We start from the raw sequence: 24,318 nt of genomic DNA, 5'->3' as shown, positions 1-24,318 counted from the left end.
AGAGGATGGCTCTTCCGTCTTGAAGAAAACCGATTCAGGAACCTTGGTGCTGGAACCATTTAACTGTAGATTTAATAAATCAGGAGAATCTTGCTATGTTGCAGGGCAGGGTGCTATTAACTGCTCAAGCTATCTACCTCTCTTTCTACCCAAAACTCACTACAACAAACAGCAGCCCTGAAGACAGCCATCTTGACAGGCTCTAGAGCTGGCTGCCGAGTAAAAAATCCTTGTCAGACACCCGCAAGACCGTTCTGCTCCCGGCTCACTGGCCTACAGCTCACTGGCCGGGCCCCGCCCGGGCTGGCCACCAGCCCCAATGCTGGGTCGTCTCCTTGGAGGGCAGCGGCTTCCCCAGGATTGGGGTGCACTTGGAATCCGGCTGCCAGGCATCTTGGGCTGAGGACGATAATAAGTGGGGGGAAAAAAAGAAAACACAACAGTTGGCCCTACCTACAATGTACTTTAATGAAAGTGAAGTGAAAGTTGCTCAGCCGTGTCTGACTCTTCGTGACCCCATGGACTATACAGTCCATGGCATTCTCCAGGCCAGAATACTGGGAGTGGGTAGCCTTTCCCTTCTCCAGGGGATCTTCCCGACCCAGGGATTGAACCCAGGTCTTGCGCATTGCAGGTGGACTCTTTACCAGCTGCACCACAAGGGAAGCCTACTTTACGTAATAACTGCATTAAAAAAAAAAAAATCACTCCAAAAGACTCCACTAAGAATAAACCCTACAATCTGCTACTCCTGAGCCCACGCCAGGCCACAGCGTATGACAGAATGACACCTCCCATCCTGGTCATTTCCAGATGGCAGAGCAGCCCCGAGCGTGGCTCTGCAGGAGCCGGACCCCCAGGAGGAAGGCGGCGTACCGTGCACGGTGAGCTTGGCCTTGTGTGAGTAGGAGGAGCCGAAGTGGTTGGTGATGACGCACTGGTAGCGGCCCTCGTGCTCGAAGCTGAGGCGGCGCAGGTGCAGGACGGTGGTGTACTCCATCACCTCCCCGTCCTGCGCGCGCACGTGGGCGAAGTTCTCCATGTCGGCGTTGGCCAGCGCCTCGTTGTCCTTCTTCCAGGCGAACGTCATCGGGGAGCTGCTGCTGCTGGCAGCCGAGCAGGTGAAGCGGACGTCCTTGCCCACCACGGCTGTGATGGTCTCTGGCTGGGTGATGATCTGGGGCTTTGGCAAGTCATCTGGGGTGAGAAGAGCCAGCTGTAAGGCACTGTGACCCCTTCAGGACATGGGGACCAGCTGTGGTTCTCATGAACAAGAAAGTCAGACCTCAGGGGCTCCCTGAGCACCCTCAGCTCTACCAAACACTGTCAGGGACGTGCACTGTGGTGATCCAGTAACAGCTCCATGAACAGTGATCCCTCCATGATCACACCCCTTGATTACAGGCACATCCACCAGTGCTCAGTTATCAAACAGCCCTCAACTTCCCTAAGGCTACAGCTTTACTCACTCATGGTCAGAGAAAACTCACAGAGCACCATGAACCACTGTGAATGCAGAGCACCCCCACCCTTCAAACTTTACTCCAAAGGGAGCAGGGTATGAAGTATCTCCAGAACATCACTTACTTCCCTCGTAGCTCAGTTGGTAAAGAATCTGCCTGCAATGCTGGAGACCCGGGTTTTGATCCCTGGGTCGGGAGATCCCCTGGAGAAAGGGATGGCTGCCCACTCCAGTATTCTTGCCTGGAGAATCCCATGGATAAAGGAGCCCGGGCTACAGTCCATGGGGTCGCAACTTAGAGACTAAACTTAGACTTAGAGACTAAACCGCCACCACCAGAACACCAGAATAATGGCTTGTGAAAATGTGCACCTCTATTAAAGCAGTGAGACCATTAGCAAAAATGATCACCATCAGCTTTTTTGGAATCTTAGGAAACTGTTAACAACCCATGGAGTGCTGCTTCAAGAAAACACTTGAAGAAAAGTGACCTTTCTGGCATAACTTACCTGAGGTCCCACTCCTCTCTCCCCAGCTCTATGGCAGCATTAAAACCCCACAAGCCTAGTAACTAGTGAGGCGAGCAGGATGGGCTGGGCACGCCCACAGAAGCTGCATTTACTTGGCCTGGTACCGTCTGCTCAGCAAGGGGAGCCCTGGCCCCGGGGCATGCGGTAAAAATAACCAGCAGTCAGTGCTGAGGCAGGAGTATTAGTTGGAACCATTAAGAGGGGTGGCCAGGAGATTGCAAAGGAAACCGGGTGAGTGAAATGTCACCAGTGGGCTCTGAAGAGGCTCGGGACATCTCTGAGGACCTAGAAGGCTACCTGCATGTGCAGGACTAGGCCTGTGCCCAGGAAGGACCTGAGAGAGTGCAGATTTCTTCCCTGTGACCCGCATCGAAGATCAAACAGGAAGTGATAGCACATCCCCAACACATGTATGTCCATAGACCGTGAAGACTGAAGGTGGCAGTACTCCCGAAATTAATCTAGAGGCTCAATGCAATCCCTGTTTCAAAATCCCAGCTGTCTCTATTGCATAAACTGACAAGATTATGGGGACATGGGAGGGAGCCGTAATAGTGAAAAGCAACAAGACCAAAATTGGAGGACTATGTACAAGCTAGTAAAATTGTGAAACTCTCAAAGGAAAATACAGGCGTAAATCTTTGTGACCTTGTCTGTGGTAATAGCTTCTTAGATAATGACATCAAAATACAAACGACAAAAGAAAAAATTAGACAATCAAAATTTAAAAACCTAACTAGCCCACAGAATGGTAGAAAATACTGGCGTATCTTAATCCTGCTGAGGATTTAGTATCCATAATACATAACGAACTCTTATAACTCAACACTGAAAAGACAAATGACCAATTAAAACATGGGCAGAAGATGTGAGTAGCCAGTTTTCTAAAGCAGACATACATATAGGTCCGATGATACGCATATGCAAACAAGCTCAACCTCATTAGGGGATGCAAATGAAAACAACAGGGCGATTCCACTTCGACTAGTAAAACTGAAAAGGCAGTGACAAGTGCTGGACAGGGGAGCCTGGCGTGCTGCAGCCTGTGAGGTCACAAAGACTCGGACACAGCTTTGTGACTGAACAGCAAGCGTTGAGAAAGGGAAGCGAGACTCCTCATGCGTTGCTTGGGGGCGTGTGAAGTGGTGCAGCCACTTCGGGAAGCAGTTTGGCAGCTCCCACATGACCCAGCAGTTCCATTCCCGGTATAAACCCAAGAGATTTTACATAAAAACTCGTACATGAATTTTCACAGCAGCATTATTTACAGTAAACAAAAAGTAGAAAGCAACCTGATGCATGGCTAAATAAATGGATAGCCATGCACTAGAATATTTGTTCAGCCACTTAAAAAATAATGAAGGACTGATACATGGTGGGGCGGGGCGGGGGAAGGAAGACAAAAAAACTACACTAATTGAAAAAGGCTAGTCACAGATGACTATATATAGGATTCCAGTTACACAAAACACGCAGAAGAGGTAATCCTAGAGACCTGATGCACAGGGGTGGTGGTGAACGTGTTTGGGGTTTCTTTATGGGTCATGAAAATGTGAAATTAGTAATGAGGCTTACATGACTATTCCATATTTTAAACACCATTGACTTGTACGTTATTTAGAGGGGTAAATTTTATATGTAAATTATACTCTTTTAAAAAATAGCTTTAGTGAAATACAACTTTCTTACAATACCATCTGCCTGTTTAAAGTGGACAATTGATGGTTTCGGTATGTTCACAGGTACATGCAACCCGCATCACAGTCCATTTTAAGAACATTTTCATCAGCTCAGAAAGAAACTTTGCATCTTTTAGCTATCATCCCTTCTCCCTCCAGCCCTCCCCAGCCCTAGGAAACCAACTAATCTACTTTCTACCTCTAGAGGTTTTCCTAGTCTGGAGATTTCACATGAATGGAATCATATACCGTCTTTTGTGACTGACTTGTTTCACTCAGATTGCTTTTCATGACCTAATAATACTCCTAATTGTATGCTTATACCACATTTTATTTATCCACATAGGCATGTGGGTTTCCACTTTTTGGCTAGCATGAATAATAGTGCTATGAACATTCACGTACAAGCTTTGCTATGGGCATACGTTCTGTTTCTCTTTGGAACTTACCCAGGAGTGGAATTGGTGGTTCATATAGTATCCGTGTTGAACTGTTTGACAAGCTGTTTTTCCAAACAGCTACACCATATTGCATTCCCACCGGACGCGTAGGCGGCTTTGGGGTTCTCCCCATTCTCACCAACCCTGGTTGGTGTCTGACTTGGATTCTAGCTCCTAGTGGGTGTGAAGTGGTTACATTTCCATTGTATTAAAAAGGAGTGGGAGATTCCCACAGAGCTTGAAATTTTGATCTTCTGCCAAGTGTTTCCATGATTCCCACTGGTACTGACGATTGTCTGAGTGGGAGCCTGAGCAAAAACGTGATGGTGGCTCTCAGAAATGGGTCCTGAGTGCTGCAGCCCAGGACCCACCTGCCAGGGCCACAGGCCAGAGACTGGGCCCAGCATGTCCCAGGTCCTACCTCAGCTCGTAGTCACCAGGAAAGACGATGCCCCAGAGCGGGCCAGAGGAAGGGGACAGAAAGTGCAATTTCAGGGAGCTCTACGGGAACAGAACGGTCAGGGACCAGGAACCTGAGAACCGTGGAGGTCGTGGCTCTTCCGTCCTAGAGAATGGGAGCCAAGCATGTGGTCCCCGTGAGAAGCACCGACAGTAGGGACGGCTGGCTCGGGGGCTGCTGCCACACTGCCGGACTGGCTCAGGAGGAAGGCAGGAAGCCTGCTGTCAGAAGTGGTGGAGGTGGAGGTGGTGGCGGGTGGGTGGGTGTGTGGAAGGCGGGCACCTCCACCTTGACATCCCCAGGCGCACTGCTTACTGCTGTGCCCAAAAGTAAGAGAGAGAAGTGTACCACGGGGGTCCCCAGACCCTACCTTTGGGAGCTCCTTCCCCAGAATGTCATCCCCAAGGTTCCGGGCAGACCAGGGGGACAAGAGGCAGCAGGATGCACACCTGCCCGGCACTTCCGCTCCTAGAGCAGAAACCAGCAACTCACCTCTTGCTGTGACTACATCTTCCTGACCACAAGGCTGCATATCCCTGCGTGGTGCCTGTGTGCACATGTGTGTGAGCACATGTGCATGTGTCCAGGTGCTCACCATTTCCTGTGCTCTCTGCAACCAAACCTGGATCCCGACCACCCCTCGTCAAAAAGATGGCAGGACCAACATGCCATCAGAAGGAAAAAAAAGCTACAAGTGTGATTCCAGTGCTTTGGAGACGCAGCAAGAGTGCAAGTCAACACGAAGGAATTATTTTTACTGCAGCAACTGTTCTCCTGAGACTCATTCTTCCTGTATTTAACCTTTCATTCTTGGGGTTGGAAAGAAACACACAGGAAAACCCCAGCCTCGTACACCGAGTAAATTTGCAGCTAAGCCTGGGCACCAGCGCCGTCCTGAAACAACACAGCTACCTTCCTGTAACTGATTATTCGCCGTGTAACTGAACCAGCTCCTGCTCGCCCCTGATTAAATGCATGCACTCCGACAACCACATAATGAGGCGATGGCCCCGTAAATATGACGTGTGGTTTTGGTGGGAAATGACCTGTATCCAGCAGCTGACAGGTCACCGCGGGCTGGGCTGACTCTCATCACAGCAGTCCCTCCCGTAATGAAGTTTCGCCCGGCCTCCGTGCCCTTGGTGAAAAAGAAAAACACCAAATTGCAAAGGCTGTCTTACCGCACACAAAACTCTCCGGCGGCACGGAGAAGATGCTCTGGCCCTTCAGCGCCTCTGGGTGGGCACAGGTGGCCGTTACGAAGCTCTGCAGTGTCCTGCCCAGCAGCCAGGGGGGCAGCCATTTGAGCTGGCAGTCACACAGGAAGCTGTCACTGCTGATGTGGCTGAAAGCGAGACGAAGAGACGAAAGGGTCACGTGAGGTGCGACCGCACAGAAGGGACACCCCCTCACCTGTGCCTGGAATGACCCTCCCCTCCAGCCAGCTCTGGCTGCGCATGTTGGCAAGCTCGAGTGGTAGATGCTTTCTCTCACAGTTCCTCTCCAGCGACCTAGAGCTGTGCGTACAGTCTACCTGGAGACTGTGAGCAACAGCAGCTTCTCGCTCAGCAGTTTAGATTCCGCGTCATGAACAAGCCACGGTGACGCTGACCCTGCTGGTCTAAGGCCCCACACTTCAGGTAGCCGCCATCTAGACGTCACGTGTGTTCTATCTGCGACAGCCACCGTGCTCAGGGGACCCCAGGGACGTGGTCTCCTGGCCTCTGACCATCCAGATGGGAAGAGCATGGCCTGTGTGTGTGAAGTCACTCGGCTGTGTCCCACTCTTTGTGACCCCATGGAGAGTAGCCCGCCAGGCTCCTCTGTCCATGGGGTTCTCCAGGCAAGAATACTGAGTGGGTTGCCATGCTCTTTCCCGCCCTCATATAGGACAGACTTGGAGCTTCCAAGCTCAATCCAAGAGTGAGATCTAAATTCTGAAACAAGTCTCAAGAAGGGCTCTTTTCCTGTATGACTGCTGTGTTTTTATCTGGCAGAGCTGCAGGTTTTGTTGCATCCAAATATCAGCCTCACCAGCGCGCTCCCCTCTTGTCTGTATATTTATCTCCACACCAGCGCTGCTCAGGAGGCCGGCAGGAATCGGCTCCGCTCCCTAAATAGTGCTTGTGAGTTAATTGCCACTGCCCAGGGAGCATGGGAACGCACAAGCTGGGTTTTGTGAGGCTCCAACCAAAACAGAGAATATTTTCTTTTTCATTTCTCAGCAACTAAGGATAAGCTTTTTCAACAGAAATCGGAATCGCCATCTCAGCGGACATTCCTTCCTGAGGAGTCACTAGAAGATAAGTCAGCCGAGGAGCAGACCTGCCCTGTTCCTGGAAGACCTCGGGCCGTGAGCTCAAGAGTGGAGGTCAGCCTGCCACGAGAGTGGAGACGGAGGCTTACTACATGGGCTTCCCTGGAGTGCACGGTCCCAGGTACATGATGACAAAAAGGGGGTGCCGAGATGCTCAGAAATTCCAGTAATGTCACATGGGCCGCTTTTAGAGCAATACCCGTCCGCTACCCTGCCCCCCATATTCCGTAGCCCCTTCTTCATTTTCCTGTATGCAGAGAAGCCATCAAATCAGTCAACAGCCAGGCGGGATGAACCTGAAGACAGAGAACCCATGGCTGACAAAATATGTAAAACCTGCTCTTTGCTCCTGTTCCTCACCATTCCCAGATGAGCTGGGCGTCTTCACTTATTAAAATAATCTGGGGAAGTGATTTCTCAAGACTGAAATAATTGAGATCTGAGCCATTATAACTGGGATATTGCCCATATTACACCTTAACATCAACACTAGGTTTTGTATCTGTATTTGATGGGGGAGAAGGCAATGGCACCCCACTCCAGTACTCTTGCCTGGAAAATCCCATGGACAGAGGAGCCTGGTGGGCTGCAGTTCATGGGGTCGCTAAGAGTCGGACACGACTGTAGCGACTTAGCAGCAGCAGCAGGGCTATGCTTAGCACTGTCTGGAGAGTTGCTCTGTTGCGGGGTTCCCATAGGTGTTGCTCTGTTGAGGGTTTCCTAGAGGTACCAGGAGGGCCTTCACAGCTAAGCGTGGACAAACAGCCAATTCCCACCCCACATCTGGAGAGTTGTCTGGAACAGCGGTTGTAGAGGTGCCACCAGGCACCATAAAACTGCTCAGCACGGGTGAAGAGCAGAAAGGGGCTCCCCACTGTTGGGGGGCCATCCGGAGTGGCTGCCCCTTCCCACAGGGAGGCTTGGGCACTGCACATGAATGTCTAAGGGAGATACTGGCCATTACTGGGAGCCTTTAGGCCTTCACGTTGGGGACAGGGATGTGTTTCATTTGAACACACAAACAAACTGGAGAAAACACACCTGACTTTTCTCCGTGATCAGAAACATTTTTGGAAAGGGTTAAACCTCACGTCACACATGCAGGGCATTTGCTGGCCCAGCTTCCTGGAGAATTTCACCTCCTCCTCCCGTTAAAACCTCTGCAGATGGAAGCCTCGAGACCTCAGAAGACACTGGGTGCTCAGGATGGACAGAAGGCTGTCCTAGAGAATTTAGGACTAACAGCACAGAAGGAGAGGCATGGAGGCAGACATCAGGGACACCGACCTTCCCTCCACACACACACACACACCACCTCCAAGACCAGGCCTAGCTTGAAAGGCCAGATTGGGGGGGGTCACTGGTGACCCCAAGACTCTGCAGCTCCTTGCTGCTAACAAGCACGGCCGTCCTGGGCTCCCGCCTTGCAGCCACCCCAGCAGTCTGCTGGCTTCCATCATGCATTTTCATGACTCCAAGTGTGTTTCTAATCATTGCTTGTGGAAATTTACCCAGAGGATGACTAAGTGCACGGCTCAACCTGCCTTGATCCGATGGGGGAAGAAAATGACCAAGTGGGATTACCCATTTCTCCCATCAGAGGGCTGGGCCCAGGGCCAGCCCCAGCTGGGTACATGCAGGAACTGGTGGGAAGCACAGGCAGGGGCCCAGGCTGAGCCTCCAGAACCAAAAGCAGCATCTGGGGGACAGGGGCGGGGGGGAGTCAAGCACCTGGAGGGGTCCAGTCGTTCCCAGATAGAAAACCCTAAGGAAACCTGAGTTTTTAAGAGGCCCAAAGGAAATTCTTCTCTCCTTGTCCTGCTGTCTTTCCCTCAAAACACCCTCTTCCCTTTAATCAGATTGTTTTTACTTCCAGCACTATATTTGGAAAGTTTAAAAAACAGGAATGCTGGAAGAAATGTACAGTGAAAACACAACTTAGATTCTACAATGAATGCTTTGTGATGCTTTCTTTGTCATGTATTTCTCCCCATGTCCACCCTTCCACCAACTCTTGTTCTAAGATCATGGCCCTTCTGAGAAACAGCACAACCCGACAGGCAGGAAGCTCACAGGACACTAGGCATCATGAGGCCAGTGTCCGGCTGCCTGCCTCCCCTCACTAACGTCCTTCCCAGGGGAACGTCGCTGAGGCCTCTTCCTGCTCTCCTTTCCAACCATGGAGACTATGCCTCTCTACTGCCCCATTCCCCACTCCCTGCCCCCACCGAGGGTCCACCAGGAGGGTCCTCAGGAACGAGGACGAGCTCAGGGTACAAAGACAGCCATGGGCAATGTGTGACTTTGTCAGCTACTTTAAGAACCCAAAGCTGCACCTCTAGGGAACTAAAGAATTGGATACATGTATAGGAAGAAGAAAGGAAGCTTGGGTGTTGCCACCTCAGTCCTTAGATGAGCTGCTCCACCAGAGGCGCTCTTCTAACCCGCCCCCAGGGCCACGGGGCAGCACTGCAGTGACAGCACCAGCGCCTGCGACGCCACGGGGCCTGGAGACACACGGGAGGCTGCAGCCCGAGTGCATGCGACATCCCACGGGGAGCTCTGCCCTGTCCACAGCCCACCCCGCTGTTCAGAGAAAGCCCTCTCAAAAAAGGCCCTTCATTGTGAGCACACCCTAAAGATGGAAACTTGTCCTTGACGCAATTAAAGGGACGAGTACCCATTTTACAGAAGAGAGTTTCCCATCGTCGACAGCAGTGGGGCGTCAGCTGCAGCCTGCATGCCCACTGCCGGTTTCTGTAAATAAGAATTTACTGGCACGTGGCCACACCCACGCATTTATGTATTATTTATGGCTGGTTTCTGCTCAAGAATCAAGCTGTCATGACAGAGCTCTTGTGGCCCAAAAAGTGGAAACGATTTACTGAGGTCCTGTAAGAAAACCTGTATTGTCCCCTGATTCAGAATAAGCCCCTAGAGGGCATTTTTTTTTCTAAAAGACAATTTAACTTACAACTATAAATGATCCCAAGTGTGAAAGTAAAGTGTTAGTCACTCAGTCATGTCTTGACTCATTGCGACCCCATGGACTACAGCCTGCCAGGCTCCTCTGTCCATGGAATTCTCCAGGCAAGAATACTAGATTGGGTTGCCATTCCCTTATCCAGGGGATCTTCCTGACCCAGGGATCGAACCTGGGTCTCCTGCATTGCAGGTGGATTTTTTTACCACCTAAGCCACCACAGAAGCCTGTAAATGATCACGCAACTGTTTGGTAAAATTAAGCTTACTGCAAATAAGGCACTTCTTACTCTGAAATCCTCTACTCAAGTTAATCTGGGGCCACAGAATCCCGGGTACTTACAGCTCTTTAAGATTCTTCATCTTCACAAAGGCATCAAACTGGACAGATCTGATTGCATTCTCTCCAAGGTTCCTGAAAAGCACCATTCTTTACTTAGGCAAAGAAACTCTAGGTATCCTTCAGGTCAGGCATGTGTGTGAGTTCAGATGCGCAGGGATTTTTCCTGACAGCCCTGGTTTCGCTGATGAACCATGGGCAGTGGGTCACACCCCGTGTCCTGTCCGAAGGCCACCGTAAGTGGCTGTCTTTCACCTATACTGACACAAGCACATGGAGTAACTGGGGAATAAACCAGTCTTAAGGGCAGCGTCAAAGCTCGGCTGGGCCTTCTCAGCAAGTCAATATGGAAAACCTTTCCAAAATAATCAAGGTTGCATTTGACTTAAAGACAAACTAAGAATACAGTACCAGAGGCATCAGATGGTGACACTCATCAGCCTCAGGGCTGGCCCTGTCCCCCCAGCTCCTGGCTCAGCCCACTATGTCCCTAAGCCCTGCTGAGCTGCTTAAGGGGAGGTGCCAGCCTGAGACAGGTGAAGGGTCATCAAGGAAGTGGAAGGAGCCCAGGGCCCAAGTCAGTGCCTGGCAAAGGGAGAGAGGAAGGTATTTCTGTGAGCCCCAAGAGGCTATATGTTCAGTAACCGTTGCTGGCACAGGCAAGACAAAAGCCAAAGTTGAAGCTGACTTAGAAGGCAGCAGCCGGCATTTCTGCACAGCCTGTTTCTGGGCTTACAAAGCCGTGGCTGCATCGCCAGTGGCTCCCCCAGCCGCCGCGCCCACAGGCTTGGGGTTGGGGGCCCCGCCGGGTACTCACAGATGCTCCAAGCCTTCCAGCCCCGAGAATGCTCTCTTGGCCACGGACTTGATCTTGTTGCCGAACAGCGTCCTGCGGTTTCCAAACATCCAGAAACAGGTGGAGAGGGCGGGAGAGCGACGAGGGAGGTGTGGGGAGAAAGAAGACAGAGTGAGGGCGACGCCAGCTGAGAGGTCGGTCGGTCTGGGGAGAGGCAGGTGGGAATCTGACCTGGGCTGAGATGATGTGTCTGAGGCACACAGGCCCTCCCCTTCTGAAACCAGGCACTTTTATCTTTATTAGAACTTAACAGTGATGACAAGTAGGAACTCCATGCTCTGTCTTGCCAAAAAAGGCCCCTTGTGGTGTTAACTGGAAATCACCTCGTCCAACCTGGCTGTCTCCCCAGGGACCACCCACGGGTGGGGGGTGTGTAGCCACAGTCTCACAGGAGAGAGGGTGACTCATCAGGCTCCAGGGAGAGCACGCAGTCAGAATAAAAACTCGTGGAACTAAAGACTACAGCCCACTTCTGAAAACTGCATTCTGGGGATAAAGGTCCCCAAAGGTGGCTGGAAAAGGACAGGACAGTGGGCGAGATGGCAGCCAGGATGTGGCCACACGGAGCTATGCCCCTGCCCACGAGAAGGCCCCTCAGCTCTTCAGCAAGAGCCCAGGTTTCACATGAAGCCAATGGTACGAGGATCATCAAATCCCAGACGGGTCCTCAAAGGTTACCTAACTGACGCCTGTACCTGGACCGCCCACCCAAGAGAGGGGGCGCCCACCTGCTGGCCACTCCAATCATCATCTCAGCAGTGACAGCCAGAGTTTTCTCAAAAACCCAAACCTGGCACCTGCTATACACCTGGAGGACATGCATGCCTCTTCCACAGGCTGTGTGATCTGAAGGGAAATGAGCCTGGACTTGGGGTAAAGGGTAGGGGTGCATCGAGAGTGGCTGGACACTGGGAAGGAAAAGCATCAGATTCCAGATTTCCCTCCTCATTATCAGATGCTCTGATGAGAGCCCACGCCACATGCTCTCCACCTGCTGCTGCACACAAAGCTGTCGGTGAACACCAAGACCATGCTGACACGTGCGGCTCTGTGGCCGTGGTGCTGACCAGAGTTCTGCAAAGGGCAGGTTGGGAAGGATGCGGGCTCCCGGCAGCCAGCGTCCAGGAAGTCTCTGAACCACAGCGTGGGGCAGGGACCCCTAGGCACCAGTGCAGGTGCTCAGGGCAGAAAACCCTAGAGAAAGGCAGGATTCTTCGTCCAGATCCACCAAGCATCAGGGGGATGATCGCCAGTAAAGCCCAGCCCCGCTTCAGACCTGTGTTAGGACGGGGCCCAGGAGGGACAACAAGCACCAACCCCTCTCTGGAAAGAGAAACGTGAGGCTAGAAGGAAGCCAAAGGTGGCAGGGCAGCCTGCTGCTGCCCGCCACATGGACCCCAAGCCTCCGCCTTATTGCAGAGAGTTCCTGGGGCCATGCAGGCAAGGACCACGAGGCTACCTCCAAGAGACGGGGTCACAGGCCCCGCGGACCCAGCTCGCGCCAGGCACGGCCTCCACCTGCTCCCGGGCCGCTGGGCCCCAGAGCTGCGCTGGCCCCGCAGCGTCGCAGAGGCCCCAGGGGGACCCTGAGCTTGGCCCTCAAATGCAGCAGCTCTAGCTCCCGCCTCCGAGGGCAAAGAGCACCAAGGCCACCCAACCCCTTTGCCCTTTCCTTCTCTAGGAAGCGGTCTGCATGAACGTGAAAACAATCTCATGTTGCAAGAGCTTCTATGACTGCTGTCTGAGGTTTTCATTCTAAGACAGACAAACCCAACACCCAGAAACCCAGTGGCCATGCCTGCTGGGGCTCCCACACGGCTGGGCGAGTGCAGCCAGCTCTAGCCCGGAGGGGCACCGAAGCCCGGCGCCTCTGACAGCGCTGCCAACCTCGCACTTTCTCAGATCCCCCAGGCCGAGTCACTGCATGCTCCAGGTCCCAGTAAAATGTAGTGAACTCTTCAGTGAAATCTTCCGTAAATGAGATCCAGGAAAAACACTGTGCTTTATTTTATCCATTAAGTATTAGTCATGTTGACCTCTTTGACAATGAGGGCAGGCTGCTATTTCTAATGGTGACAATAGTAATAAAACAAAATCTCAAATTCTCAATTATTCAGGGGCTGGCTCATTGACCTGTTGGTGGACTGAAACAGGTCCTCCCATTCCCCAGAAGATGTCTGCAGGTGGGGGCTGGGCTTGCCCACCAGAGTGTGTGGGCAGAGGAGAGCTGGGGCTGTGGCGTGGGGGCATCCCCATCCATGTGCTGGGGGCCACCGAATGTGGCTGCACCTGATGACGGCTCCCAAGAAAAGACAGCCGGCCCGATGTCCCCCCTACCACTGACCTGGAGCAGTGACCCTGGGCTTCGCCTATCAAACCCTCTCCCTCATCCCCTGCCAACCCAGCTCTCGCTAACCTCACCCCACAAAGACTGAAGGGCCTATGCCCAGGAATGGGAGAGCTGGAGCCATGGGCCAGCACCTGTCTCCCTGTTGCACACAAGTGACTGAACGCTCTTCTCTGTGACTGACCTGTGCTCCAGAAACCCTGCCCCCTGACACACGTGGGCCCTGCCTGGTGTCCCGTTGACATTCTGAAAGAGGGGGGCCACCGCGTGGGTGAGCACAGTAATGCCCGGCCAGCAAGCTCTGGGTGGAAAGCCCATCCCGGATGGCTCTGTTCAGCAGCTGGAAAATCAAAGGCAGGGCGGGCTTCACAGGGGGAAGCCTTTTATGGCTCTGCTGCTCACTTGTTCCTTTCTTGGAAAACGTTTTAATTTCAGTCTGGCCTTGGGCCTGGCAGGGAGGACCCCAGGTCCTTGACTAGGGGAGTGCAGGCCACACAGCGTGTCCCCTGGCTCTTCCGAGGGAGGTCCCCGATCTCTGTCCCCCAGGTGCTTGTGTGGCTGAGCCAGCTAGGCTCGAGGGACCCAGAGCCCTGAGAGCAGCCCCATGGATGGACAGCAGCTTGAGGGGGACAGCCCTCCTCCACACTGACATGCGCCCCCTGCCCCCCGATAATGGGTCCAACCGAGTCACCACTAGGCTGCTCAACGGGGCGACGTGGTGTCATGGCCACGGAGCAGAGCGTTCAGGCAACGCTCCAGGGAGACCAAAGCAGCTCGGCTTCCTCCCACGTCACGTGACTGAAGCTGACTCAACACGACTAGCCATTAGGAAGGGCTGCAAGCTGGATGCCGGCTGGTTTACACGGAACCACCAGCCTCGTGGCCTCGAAGGCTAGGCCCGCCTCACGGGCAGGAGGGGCCACCACGCGCCACTCATGCTGGTTTCTAACCAGAGCCATGCACCAGGGTCATAGGATCACAGCCCATCTCACAGTGTGACCATCATGTAACGGTGCCAGTCCTGTTTACCGTCTGCCCACTTCTCATTCCTCACCTCTGAGAATCTGCATCACGTAGTTTTCCTTTTCTAACCAAGAAAGAGAATTACTTTTTTTTCTTTTGCGACAGAACCGAAATACCACCTGACCTAAGTAACTGATTGCATGTATTTAATGATATTAAGGAATTACTGTTACTGTCTCAGTTTCCCCCAATTATTTACATCTGTCTTTTTTGGAAACACTCAGGAGAGCCTCCGTGCCCAAGATCCTGGTCAGTGGAGCTGGGTGGGAGGAGACTGGAGACTATTCTACAGGTCAGGGTTAACCAGCTGTTTCCAAGGAGCTTGTGTCAAGCAGCTCACCATAAGCCAGGGATCCGGGCTCTTGGGCTGAGACCTTGGGACTTTACACAGGACTGTTACTGTAGTCCAGCAGGGAATGGAGAACACGGTGGGGAACAGACCACAGGCAATTAGGAAGTAGTTCCAGGCTCCAGACACAGGATGGCTTACACAGAACCAGAGGTCACATGCCCCTGGGGGTTGCTGCCCTTCACCTGCCAGGGAAGAGCCTCCTGGAAGCCACGACACCCAAGAACCACCTCCAGGTTTCACAGAATGGACAGGCCCCACACAGGACCCCACCTTCGCCATCACTTCGTCAGGCTGGGGCCGGGCGAGGCGCTGGAGATGAGGCTCAAGCTCAGTGGCTGCTCAGGTGGCCACACCCCTGCCCACGCCCCCCAGCAGCCTCATCCTGAGCTTGGGGCTCCCCTGTCAGCAATGGGCCTCTGTGCTCTGTCGTGTGGTCCCCTTCCCAAGCTTGCAGGGCAAAGCGCCCAGGAGGTGGGGGAGAAGGGAGTATTTTTATGGGAGAAGAAGGCAGCCGCCAGGCTTTTCCGACCCACTCTCAGAACACAGGCTCCTCAGGAAGAGACCTCAAGTCAAAACAGCTGACGCGTACTCACCACTCCCGGAACACCCAAGGCGTGAAAACCCCACTTTTCTAAACAAATTAGAAACGCTAACTCCTCAGAAAGACCCTCCCACCACAGGCTTTCCCGGAGCCTCGCCTTCCACCGCCGCTTTCAAAATATTTACTTTACTCTCGTGCTTGGCGCGCCGTCTCCAAAACAGGCCGGGGGAGGGGGAGTGCGGAGCTGTGACCATTCTCTGTCTTGTCCTCCTCACCCTCCACTCGAGAGGCAGTAAACAGTAGGAACAGCTCCCACCCGGACGCCTGAATGTTCCCAGGGCGGCCTCGGCAGAGTGCTGGTGAGAGGCAGAAAGAGTGGACGAGGAGGGGACAGGGTGGGCTTTGGGGCCACAGAGGCCCTGCCACCAGAAGCTGTGTGATCGTGGGCAACATCCCTTCTGGTTTCCTCAACTACAGAAAAATGCAAAACACAGCCAAGCCTCCTGAGATAGTCAGATGTCACACACACTCACACACAGACACACACCTCCTGAGATAGTCAGATGTCACACTCACTAACATACACACACACACACACACACGCCTCCTGAGAGTTAGATGTAATACAGGCGTGCACGCACACATACACACGCCTTGCAAATTCTAGGAGCTTAGAAAAACAAACCCCAAACACCGGAAACCCTGAATAAAAAAACAGAGCTACTGCATCACCCTTGGTGATGATTGTTTCTCTTTAAGATTATGATTGACAACAAAAAGACTGCCTGAAGTCTCTAAACCATCGAGAGTTACTTGGCTTTAGATGTTTAGAATTTCTAGAAATTGAATAATAGGGCAAGGCTCCTTTGAGCAAAGAACAACAAAAAAGCTGGCTGTTTTCACATCAGTCAAGAACTGAAGAGGAAAGAAGATGCAACAGGCCTCCAGCCCCCAAAAACCAACGCCCGGGGCAGTATGGAGACAGCAGGCCAGAGAGAAGCGGAGAGGCCTCCTGCCTTCCTATGCAGACTTTCCTTTCCGAACAAAAGAACAATGAATGTGCCAATGCCACCCGGGGTGGACCCACAACCAAACTGGCGTGTGTGCTGGGGGAGCAGGGGCGTGGAAAGAGGCACCTCTGTGCACCAGCCCCACGGATCGTTCAGGGCCACACTCACAGCTTGCTGAGGCTGTCCAGCCCTGTGAAAGCGCCACTGGTGTCCTCGATTGTGCCCGAAATCTCATTGTGGTCCAGATCCCTGGGGAGGAGACACAGAAGGCTTAGTTAGCATCCAGTCTGCTGTAGGAAGAGAGACCCACGCCTAGCCTGCCACCTTGAAGCCCAGAACATCCCAGTCTATTCCAGATGCCTGGACGGCATGTCTGCCCAAGACTACAGGCATTAGAAAACAAACTTATGCTTGCCTGTACACATGGCTATATTTAAAATGGATCACCAACAAGGACCTACTGTACAGCACAGGGAACTCTGCTCAGTGTTCCGTGGCAGCCTGGGTGCGAGGGGGTTTGGGGCAGAATGGATACATGCGTATGTAGGGCTGAGTCTGTTCACTGTTCACCTGCAACTACCACAGCAGAGTTTACTGGCCACACCCCAGTGCGAAATAAACAGGAAAAAAAAGAATTAGAGGTATGACCACTAGGCCACCCTGCCGTGCAGCCTGGCTTTCTCAGCCTCCTAACAAAGCCGACAGGGGCCTCTGACCAGCAGCTTCTGGGCTCCACGTGCTGCTCCCAGTGGGCTAAGGTCAGCCCCGGGGGAAGGGGTGCAGACGGCACAGGGGAAAGCCTGCTCTGGATTCCACTCGCCAAGGGTGGACTTCTGGCCACTGCTCTGAGAATGAGTCCAAAAGATTCCCTAAGGTTCTCATCTACTTTCCGACCACCTAGGGTCCCTTCCCTGGACTTGATGAGAGACTCCGTAAGGCCCACAGAGGAGGGGGATGGTGAAGAGCAAGCCCCTGGCACAGGGCCCTCTGTAGCCACCTCCAGGCTGGCAAGCGGGTTTTGCACCCTGAACTCCCACCTCCCGCCAGGGCCTCCACAGGTGCTGACTCCTAGCCAGGCACATCTGGGTGCTGAGTCAGACTTGTGACCCACTTGCCAGGATGAGAGGATGAGGCCAACTTCGCGGGCTGGTCTCCTCCAACAATGAGAATCACAAGGCCGATGACTCAGCTTCCTGCCCCTAGCTTCCAAGGGCAGGTCACCACCGGGCAAGACACCCCACCTGGTGACCATGCCCCCGTGCCGCTCCGGTCGGCCCTCTCCGACTTTCCACAAGGTCTCCCACACCTTCCTTTCCGGAACTCTGGAGACGTGGGCCAGGAACAGGACGGGATGCTGCTCCTGGCTCCCGGGAGAGCCAACGGGGCAGGGAGCTTGGACCGTGGAGTGCGTCGCTTGCTCTGACCTTTATTTTACAGCAGCATGAGCAGAGAGCTGCAATTCGGAGGCCGGAAGGGCCTCCTCCTTGGCATCGGTTCTTCCCTATTTGTCCTGAAACATCCGGGACCTGGGGCTGCAGCTTTATGTGCCTGTCCCCCTGCTCCAGTCCCGGCTGCCAGTTTTCTCTCTCTTCTCTGGCCTGTACCATCTGAATATCCTGGCCATGTCAGTCAGCACCGCCAGGGCTCGGAGACTGACCCCAGCTTGAATAGTCTGGTGTCCGGGTTCTTTCTCATTCCCCAGCGACGGCCTGATGTGATGGCTTTCTCAGCCCTCTCTGCCAAGTGCAAGGGCCTTTCTCCCCATCAGGCTGGAGCAGTCGCTCTTTCTGCAGGGGGCAGGCCTGGGAGGGAGGACCCGCAACCCTCTGTTGAAATCCAGACGCACCGCCCCCGACCCGCAACCCCCACTCTGTGGCTGGTTGGCTGCTTGTTCTCTGTTGCCTGGAAATTCTTGGAAGCCAATGGCTAAAAAATTACAGTTCCAGAAAAGCGCCCTGCAGCAAGTTCTGAAAGCTCCCTCCACCTCACGGGGCGCCGAGAGGAAGGTGACACAACCACCTCCGTTGGGTTAAACGACCCTCAGGAGGCTCAGGGATAGAAACAGGACTCCCCCGTCACCTCCTGTGGACATGGGCTTCTGAACGCAGTTTGTGCTGAAGAAGTTGAGATGCTAGCCCAACACGCGCCTCAGTACTGCCCTCACTCAGATAAAAATGCTCAGGACCAAACCACGAGTCACTGCAGGGAGGCTCAGGATGCAAGGACGGCCCCCAGCTGGGCTGCTGTCCTGGGGGCGGCGTGCTGTCTGGGAAAGTTCCAGCGGCTGGACCCCACGTCCCATCAGGAGCAGTGTGGGAACCAGCGCGTGGTGACGAGTTTGAGGCTTCATCACTAGGCACCACCCCACGGGGAATGAAGGACAGTTTTCTGCTCAACCAGCTTGTTTTCATGATATTAAAGTTTGAGACTGTGGCACAAGTCAGCTTTGGATCTAATTCCAATTCAAGACCTGTGAGAAGGGAATACAGTGAGGCAGGTGGCTTGCTGTCCCATCAACCCAACGGGGAAAGACTTACAAGACACGCAGGCTCTTGAGTCCCCGGAAGGCGCCTTCCGCAATGTGGCTGATGGAGTTGTGGCTGAGGCGCAGGATGCTCAGGCTACTCAGGTCGGCCAGGCTCTCCTCGTCCAGCCGGGTCAGGTTATTGAAGGACAGAATCCTGAGGAACAGGAGGGGAGAGCAAACGTTACCATCAGGTTGCTCGGCGTTGTCCTCCCTTCTCCTTTCCCGATGGTGGAGCTGGGTCAGCCAGTCATCTGGGTCCAAGTGGGGAGGGACATGCCCACCAGAATCCCAAGGGCAAAATGGTCTCACAGCTAGAAACCCACCAGGGCTTGACACCCATGTGGTTTGACTCTTGGAAGAAGATCTGTAAACTGAGCACTACACGGGGTCGTTCAACAAACAAGCACAAGGCTCCAATGCCTTCCTGCACCTCGTGTCCGTGGCTGGTCCTGATTCAGGCCATGGAAGATTTCTCGTGGCTGTGGCCGGAGACTCTGGATGGGACCCCAGGGGGTTCTCACAATGAGCGAGGGAGCCGGACAGCCTCTGCCCTCAGCCAGCAGAGGGCGCCACCAGGCACTGCCTGGAACAAGACTTCTTCACTGAACCGCAGGCTTCACCTGGGCGGCACCCTTGGGACCAGTGTCCCTCCAGGCTTCCTTGCCCTCACCTGAGCCAGCCTCTTAGCATGATCTCCCTACTGTAAGCAGGTCAGACCACACCTCCAATCACACACCTCTGAGTGTCAGAATCACACTTTCCTCCCAACACACCCCCTGCACCTCTGATGTGGCTGTGGGTTGTGACCTAGCGTATTAGTCATCTATCCTTGAAAAAATGGGAACTCTGGGCTAGGGCAGGAGGAAGGAAAATAAATTCGGAGATTAGTAAGTATGTAAAGGTAGCAGGGAGTGACAGTTTTTCTCTCCTGGAGAAATAAGTCATGGTGTCTGTCAGTTGCAAAGACCTGGCAGGAGACCAAAATGACATCCTCACCTGCAATTAAAGAACTCAGCTTAAAGGAGGGGCGGGACACACACGTGGAAGGCGGCCCTAAATCTGGCTCCAGGGTTACCTGAGTGTCGGACATAGTGTTAGGCTGGTCAGGACACGTTCCCGTGACTGTGTCTGACCCTTCTGAAGGGCACAGAAGGCAGGCCGAGGGGGCAGGAGGAGGGGCCCCTCACCACCGCCTCAGTACTGGGGGCACACACCTTCCGCCATTCAGCAGGCGGGTGGCTCCTCGCCTGAGCAAGCGCACGCACTCTGGGGGATCAGAAGACCTCTCCTGCTTCCCCACAGCTCCCAGGCCTGGACCATGGAAAACCAAAGGTCCTGGGAGCTCCCGAGTGGGGTCCTGGCCCAAGGAGAGCCTTTCAGAAGCCATCCCAGTCCACGTGAGAATACCGTGCAGCTCACACACACACAACACACACCCCCCCATCAACGCACACACACACACACCCCTATCGACACACACACACACACACACACACCCCTATCGACACACACACACCCCTATCAACACCCACATACCCCTATCGACACACATACCCACACACACCCCTATCGACACACACACACACACCCCTATCCACACACACACACGCCTATCCACACACACACACACGCCTATCAACACCCCCCCCCCCCACCCCGCTATCGATTTTTACACTAGGGAATGACGGACTTCACTGAAATGTAAACTCCGGGTCAGTATGGGGTGGGCTGTGGGGGAAGGAGGAGGGGGGAGGGGAGAGGAAGGGGAGAGGGGAGAACGTGGACAAATAGATAAAAACACAACCTAAAAAGGCCCAGTACTACGTTTAAACACGGTAAACACTTAGAAATTCCTTACTGTCCACGTGTCGCCATTTCTCGGGCTCACTGTCCTTTCTGTGTTTGAGCTCCAATACAGACATACCTTGCTTTACTGCACTTTGAGGATACTGCACTTTTTTTCTTTTTTAAACAAATTGAAGGTTTTGGCACCCTGTGTAGTTGGGTGATACACAGCACTTTTCAGTAATGAAGTATTTAAAAATTAAGACGTGTACATCATTTTTTCAGACATAATGCTACTGCACACTACCCAGATTACACTGTAGCAGAAGAACACTTTTCTATGTACTGCGGAGCCAAAAGCGTGGGATCTGCTTTACAAGGTGGTCTGGGACGAACTGCACAGTACCAGTGAGGTCTGCCTGTAGCCGCTCTCTCTATAGAGAAGCATATGTTACACGCTGCATCCGTGTGTGGACAGAGGCTCTCAAAACAGCTGTTCTTAGTGGTCCCTGCTAATCTGAAACGGGGAGCAGAGTCTAGAAGAGGTGAGTCAGGCTCTCAGGTCCTCAGGGTCCCGCTCTGCAACAGACCCTCAACAACCCCCGCAAGCCCCTGTGCTATGGGTCACGGGGCCCAGGGCTCCCCAGACTCTGCGGGAGGCACCCCGGGTGTGTTCCCCGTCACCCGCAGAGCTGGCGGGACACTCACAGCTCGTGCAGCTTCTGGCAGAAGCTCCAGCCGTCGCGGTGGATCCGGGAGATGGAGTTGTTGCCAAGGTGCAGCTGGTGCAGGGCCGTGAGGCCGTACAGCGAGCCACTGTTCACCTCCGCCAGGCTGTTGTACTCCAGGTGCCTGCCACGACAGCCCCATGCGCGGTGAGTGCAGATCCCGGGGTCACGTAGCCGCCCACCCACCTGACGGCAGAGGAGCTGCTCCCTGCCATCCACAGGCGGCACCGAGAATCTGACGATACTGCTGGAAGGACTCGTGATGGGGTGTGCCCTGACGTGTGTGAGCACACCTGTGGGGTGGCGGGGAGGTAAAGCTACACAGACAGTGGTAAGGATTCAGGCCAACTGAGAGAGCTCACAGGCCACAGGGAAGCTTCTAGAAGCAACCTCTTTAGCGGCATACAAGCGAACCAGCAGCACGCCAGCAGAGGAGCTCTGAGCAGAAGGCAGAGCCCATTCAAGGAAGAGATGAGAGAAAGATGAGGAGGTAGCTCTCGTCACTATCCCTGTCTTACAGGTGAGGAAACTGAGGCTGAGACAAGCGAGGTAACGTAAGATTCGCTCCTCAGCTCAGCCAGTAGTGAGGGGCCAGAACCAGAGCTAGGTGAACCAAGCCTGGGCCTGTGACCACTGTGTCAAGAGATATGGCTTGACATCTGGGGTTGAAATATTGTGACCTAATTCTCAATTCTGTCACCTGGCTGGTTGAAGGAGCCTGAATAACCATGAAGTGGAGATGCCCAGGAAGTATTGACTCCATAGGGCTATGCTGAGAAGGAAGAAAACGCAGGTCAGAATTTCAGCATCATGCTGAGAACTGAACTCCTGTTTGAGTTCAGTAAGTAGGGATGTAAGTTACCATCATCCTTCTAGACAGTGCGGCCACAGACGCCGCCACTCCCAGGACCAGCCTTGTGACCAGAAGCTACTACTTCACGTCCTGCTCCATGTGCGCTATCACAGGGGCTTCAGGCCACGGGTTTTGCTTTTCACATCTTCTGTTTTCTGGTAACTCTTCCTTCACCCCCCAATTTGCATGAATTTGTTCAACAGAAAAACCAAATGGTATGTGCTAAGAACTCCATGTTTTCCTAAGAATGTGCTCTGACTCCCAGGGCATGACCACCTGGCTTCCAAAGTCCAAAATGACAGTTTTAAGGATGTCAAGGACAAGTGCTCTTGAATATATAAAAAGAGACAGAGTTATGCAAAGGTGAACAATGAAGAGCGGGGGAAGCGAAGCTTAGCAAGGCTAAGCTGTCTGTTACAAAGTGCGTGTGTGTGTGCGTGCGTGTATGAAGGGATGCACACTGAGATGCTCCTGATAATGAGGAAGGCACAGGGAGTTGATGGAACTGGACCTGGAGTTTTTGGTTTTTGTTTCAGTTGGAAAGATAACTGAGCAAGGACATAGATGAAGTGGTGTAACTTGTAGACTGAAGGGCTTTGGCGCGTCTTGAGCAAGTTAAATCACTGACCATAAAACAAGAAATCTCATGATGACACATCAAAATGTAAGCGGTATTAGTGTATTAAATTGGCTTCCTCATAGCTCAATTGGTAAAGAATCTGCCTGCAATTCAGGAGACCCGGGTTTGATTCCTGGGTTGGGAAGATCCCCTGGAGAAGGAAATGGCAATCTACTCCAGTATTCTTGCCTGGAGAATCCCATGGACAGAGGAGCCTGGCTATAGTCCATGGGGTGGCAATGAGTCGGACACGACTTAGCGACTAAACCACCAAACCACCAACCACCAGCAGAACTACAAACAGAACACAAAGACAGAACATGATGAGAAGTGACTGCTTGCCTCTTGCGAGGGGAACTGAGCGGGGAGAGATACTGAGGGCTAGGGTTGGGCAACAACTGCTTTTCTTTACTATCTGATTTTGCTCAACTACTGAGTGTACGTTTCTTTTGATTAAAAATAAACAATTGTAAATATTTAAAAGTTGAAGCTCGGTAACTGCCTTCTCTGCCCCTCTCCGGACGCTCTTCTGTTCCTCTGTGAGGCAGGCAAGCCCCAAGACTGTCCACATCTGGCTGGAGCAAGTGCTCCCTTGACAGAAGTGGAACATCTGCAGTGAGGGGCTTGATTAGCTCACAGAACAGAAATAAATCTCTCAGGATGAACTATACATTCTTTGGCCCACCTGCACATCAAGAAAGACTGTCAAACCCGAAGTGGAGGGAGAGGGAACTTCCTGTAGCGTGTGGGAGAGGGGAGAGGATGTGGGAAGGGAGCCCACTGTCTGCCAAGGAACGGGATGCAAGGGTATAATCGGGAAGAACAATCTGACTCCATAATAGATGTTCCCTGTACTTTAACCTTTGTATTCTATCTCTCTTGCTTCTGGTTAAGAATGCTGCCTAGAGTGTGAAGAATACTAGCTCATATGACGCTTTTCCACTCATCTAGAGACAAGAAGTTGCAGAACTAAGAATAACTTTTGTCTGGTAGGTTTACTGAACATCAGGACCTGACCTTCAATGGATGGCTGCAAGATCAAGGGATTCCTACACCAGGGGTGTTGGTTGTAACAAGCAACCATGCTCCTCTCTCACTTGGCGGTTAAAAATACTTTCCTGAAAGCCTTTGGGACTCTGGGTTTTCTTGGGGCATGAGCCACCCACCTCACACGGCCCTGTAATAAACCTTTCTCTGTTCCAAAGTCTGCCGCTAGAGCACTGTTTGCCTGCACTGTGAGCTGGGCACCTGAGCGTGCATTCAGTAACGGGGAGTGCAAATGGGAGAGACGAACAGCCCCCACAAAGGAGCCCCTGCCTTCCATCCTCACCAACAAGCTCCCTTTACCAAATCCTCTGAAACTCCCCCAAGAGACTATCCTAGCCTGCAAGATAACACCACAGGGGTAGCAAAAGATCCCAAAGACACAGAGGAGAGCCCCCGCTGAGGTCCCAAAGGGCAGGGGCT

The 24,318-nt window shown here is 53.1% G+C and overlaps 1 protein-coding gene across 1 annotated transcript in view; it reads right to left on the bottom strand.

Annotated features, from left to right (window-relative positions):
• The window catches only part of LRIG1 (leucine rich repeats and immunoglobulin like domains 1), a 115,030-nt gene that overhangs the window by 5,416 nt on the left and 85,296 nt on the right, over window positions 1-24,318 (bottom strand). The window contains exons 7-13 of the mRNA XM_061396443.1: window positions 21,360-21,503; window positions 18,877-19,020; window positions 16,508-16,588; window positions 11,028-11,099; window positions 10,214-10,285; window positions 5,753-5,916; window positions 877-1,197 (exon numbers count right to left, since the gene is read on the bottom strand). Coding sequence (XP_061252427.1) covers window positions 877-1,197; window positions 5,753-5,916; window positions 10,214-10,285; window positions 11,028-11,099; window positions 16,508-16,588; window positions 18,877-19,020; window positions 21,360-21,503 — 998 coding nt within the window. The remainder of the gene's footprint in view (window positions 1-876; window positions 1,198-5,752; window positions 5,917-10,213; window positions 10,286-11,027; window positions 11,100-16,507; window positions 16,589-18,876; window positions 19,021-21,359; window positions 21,504-24,318) is intronic.

The sequence above is a fragment of the Bos javanicus genome, chromosome 22, assembly GCF_032452875.1.
Source record: "Bos javanicus breed banteng chromosome 22, ARS-OSU_banteng_1.0, whole genome shotgun sequence".
Lineage (NCBI taxonomy): Eukaryota > Metazoa > Chordata > Mammalia > Artiodactyla > Bovidae > Bos > Bos javanicus.
The sequence above is the reverse complement of the archived record's forward strand: the minus strand, read 5'-3'. Positions and strand labels throughout refer to the sequence as shown.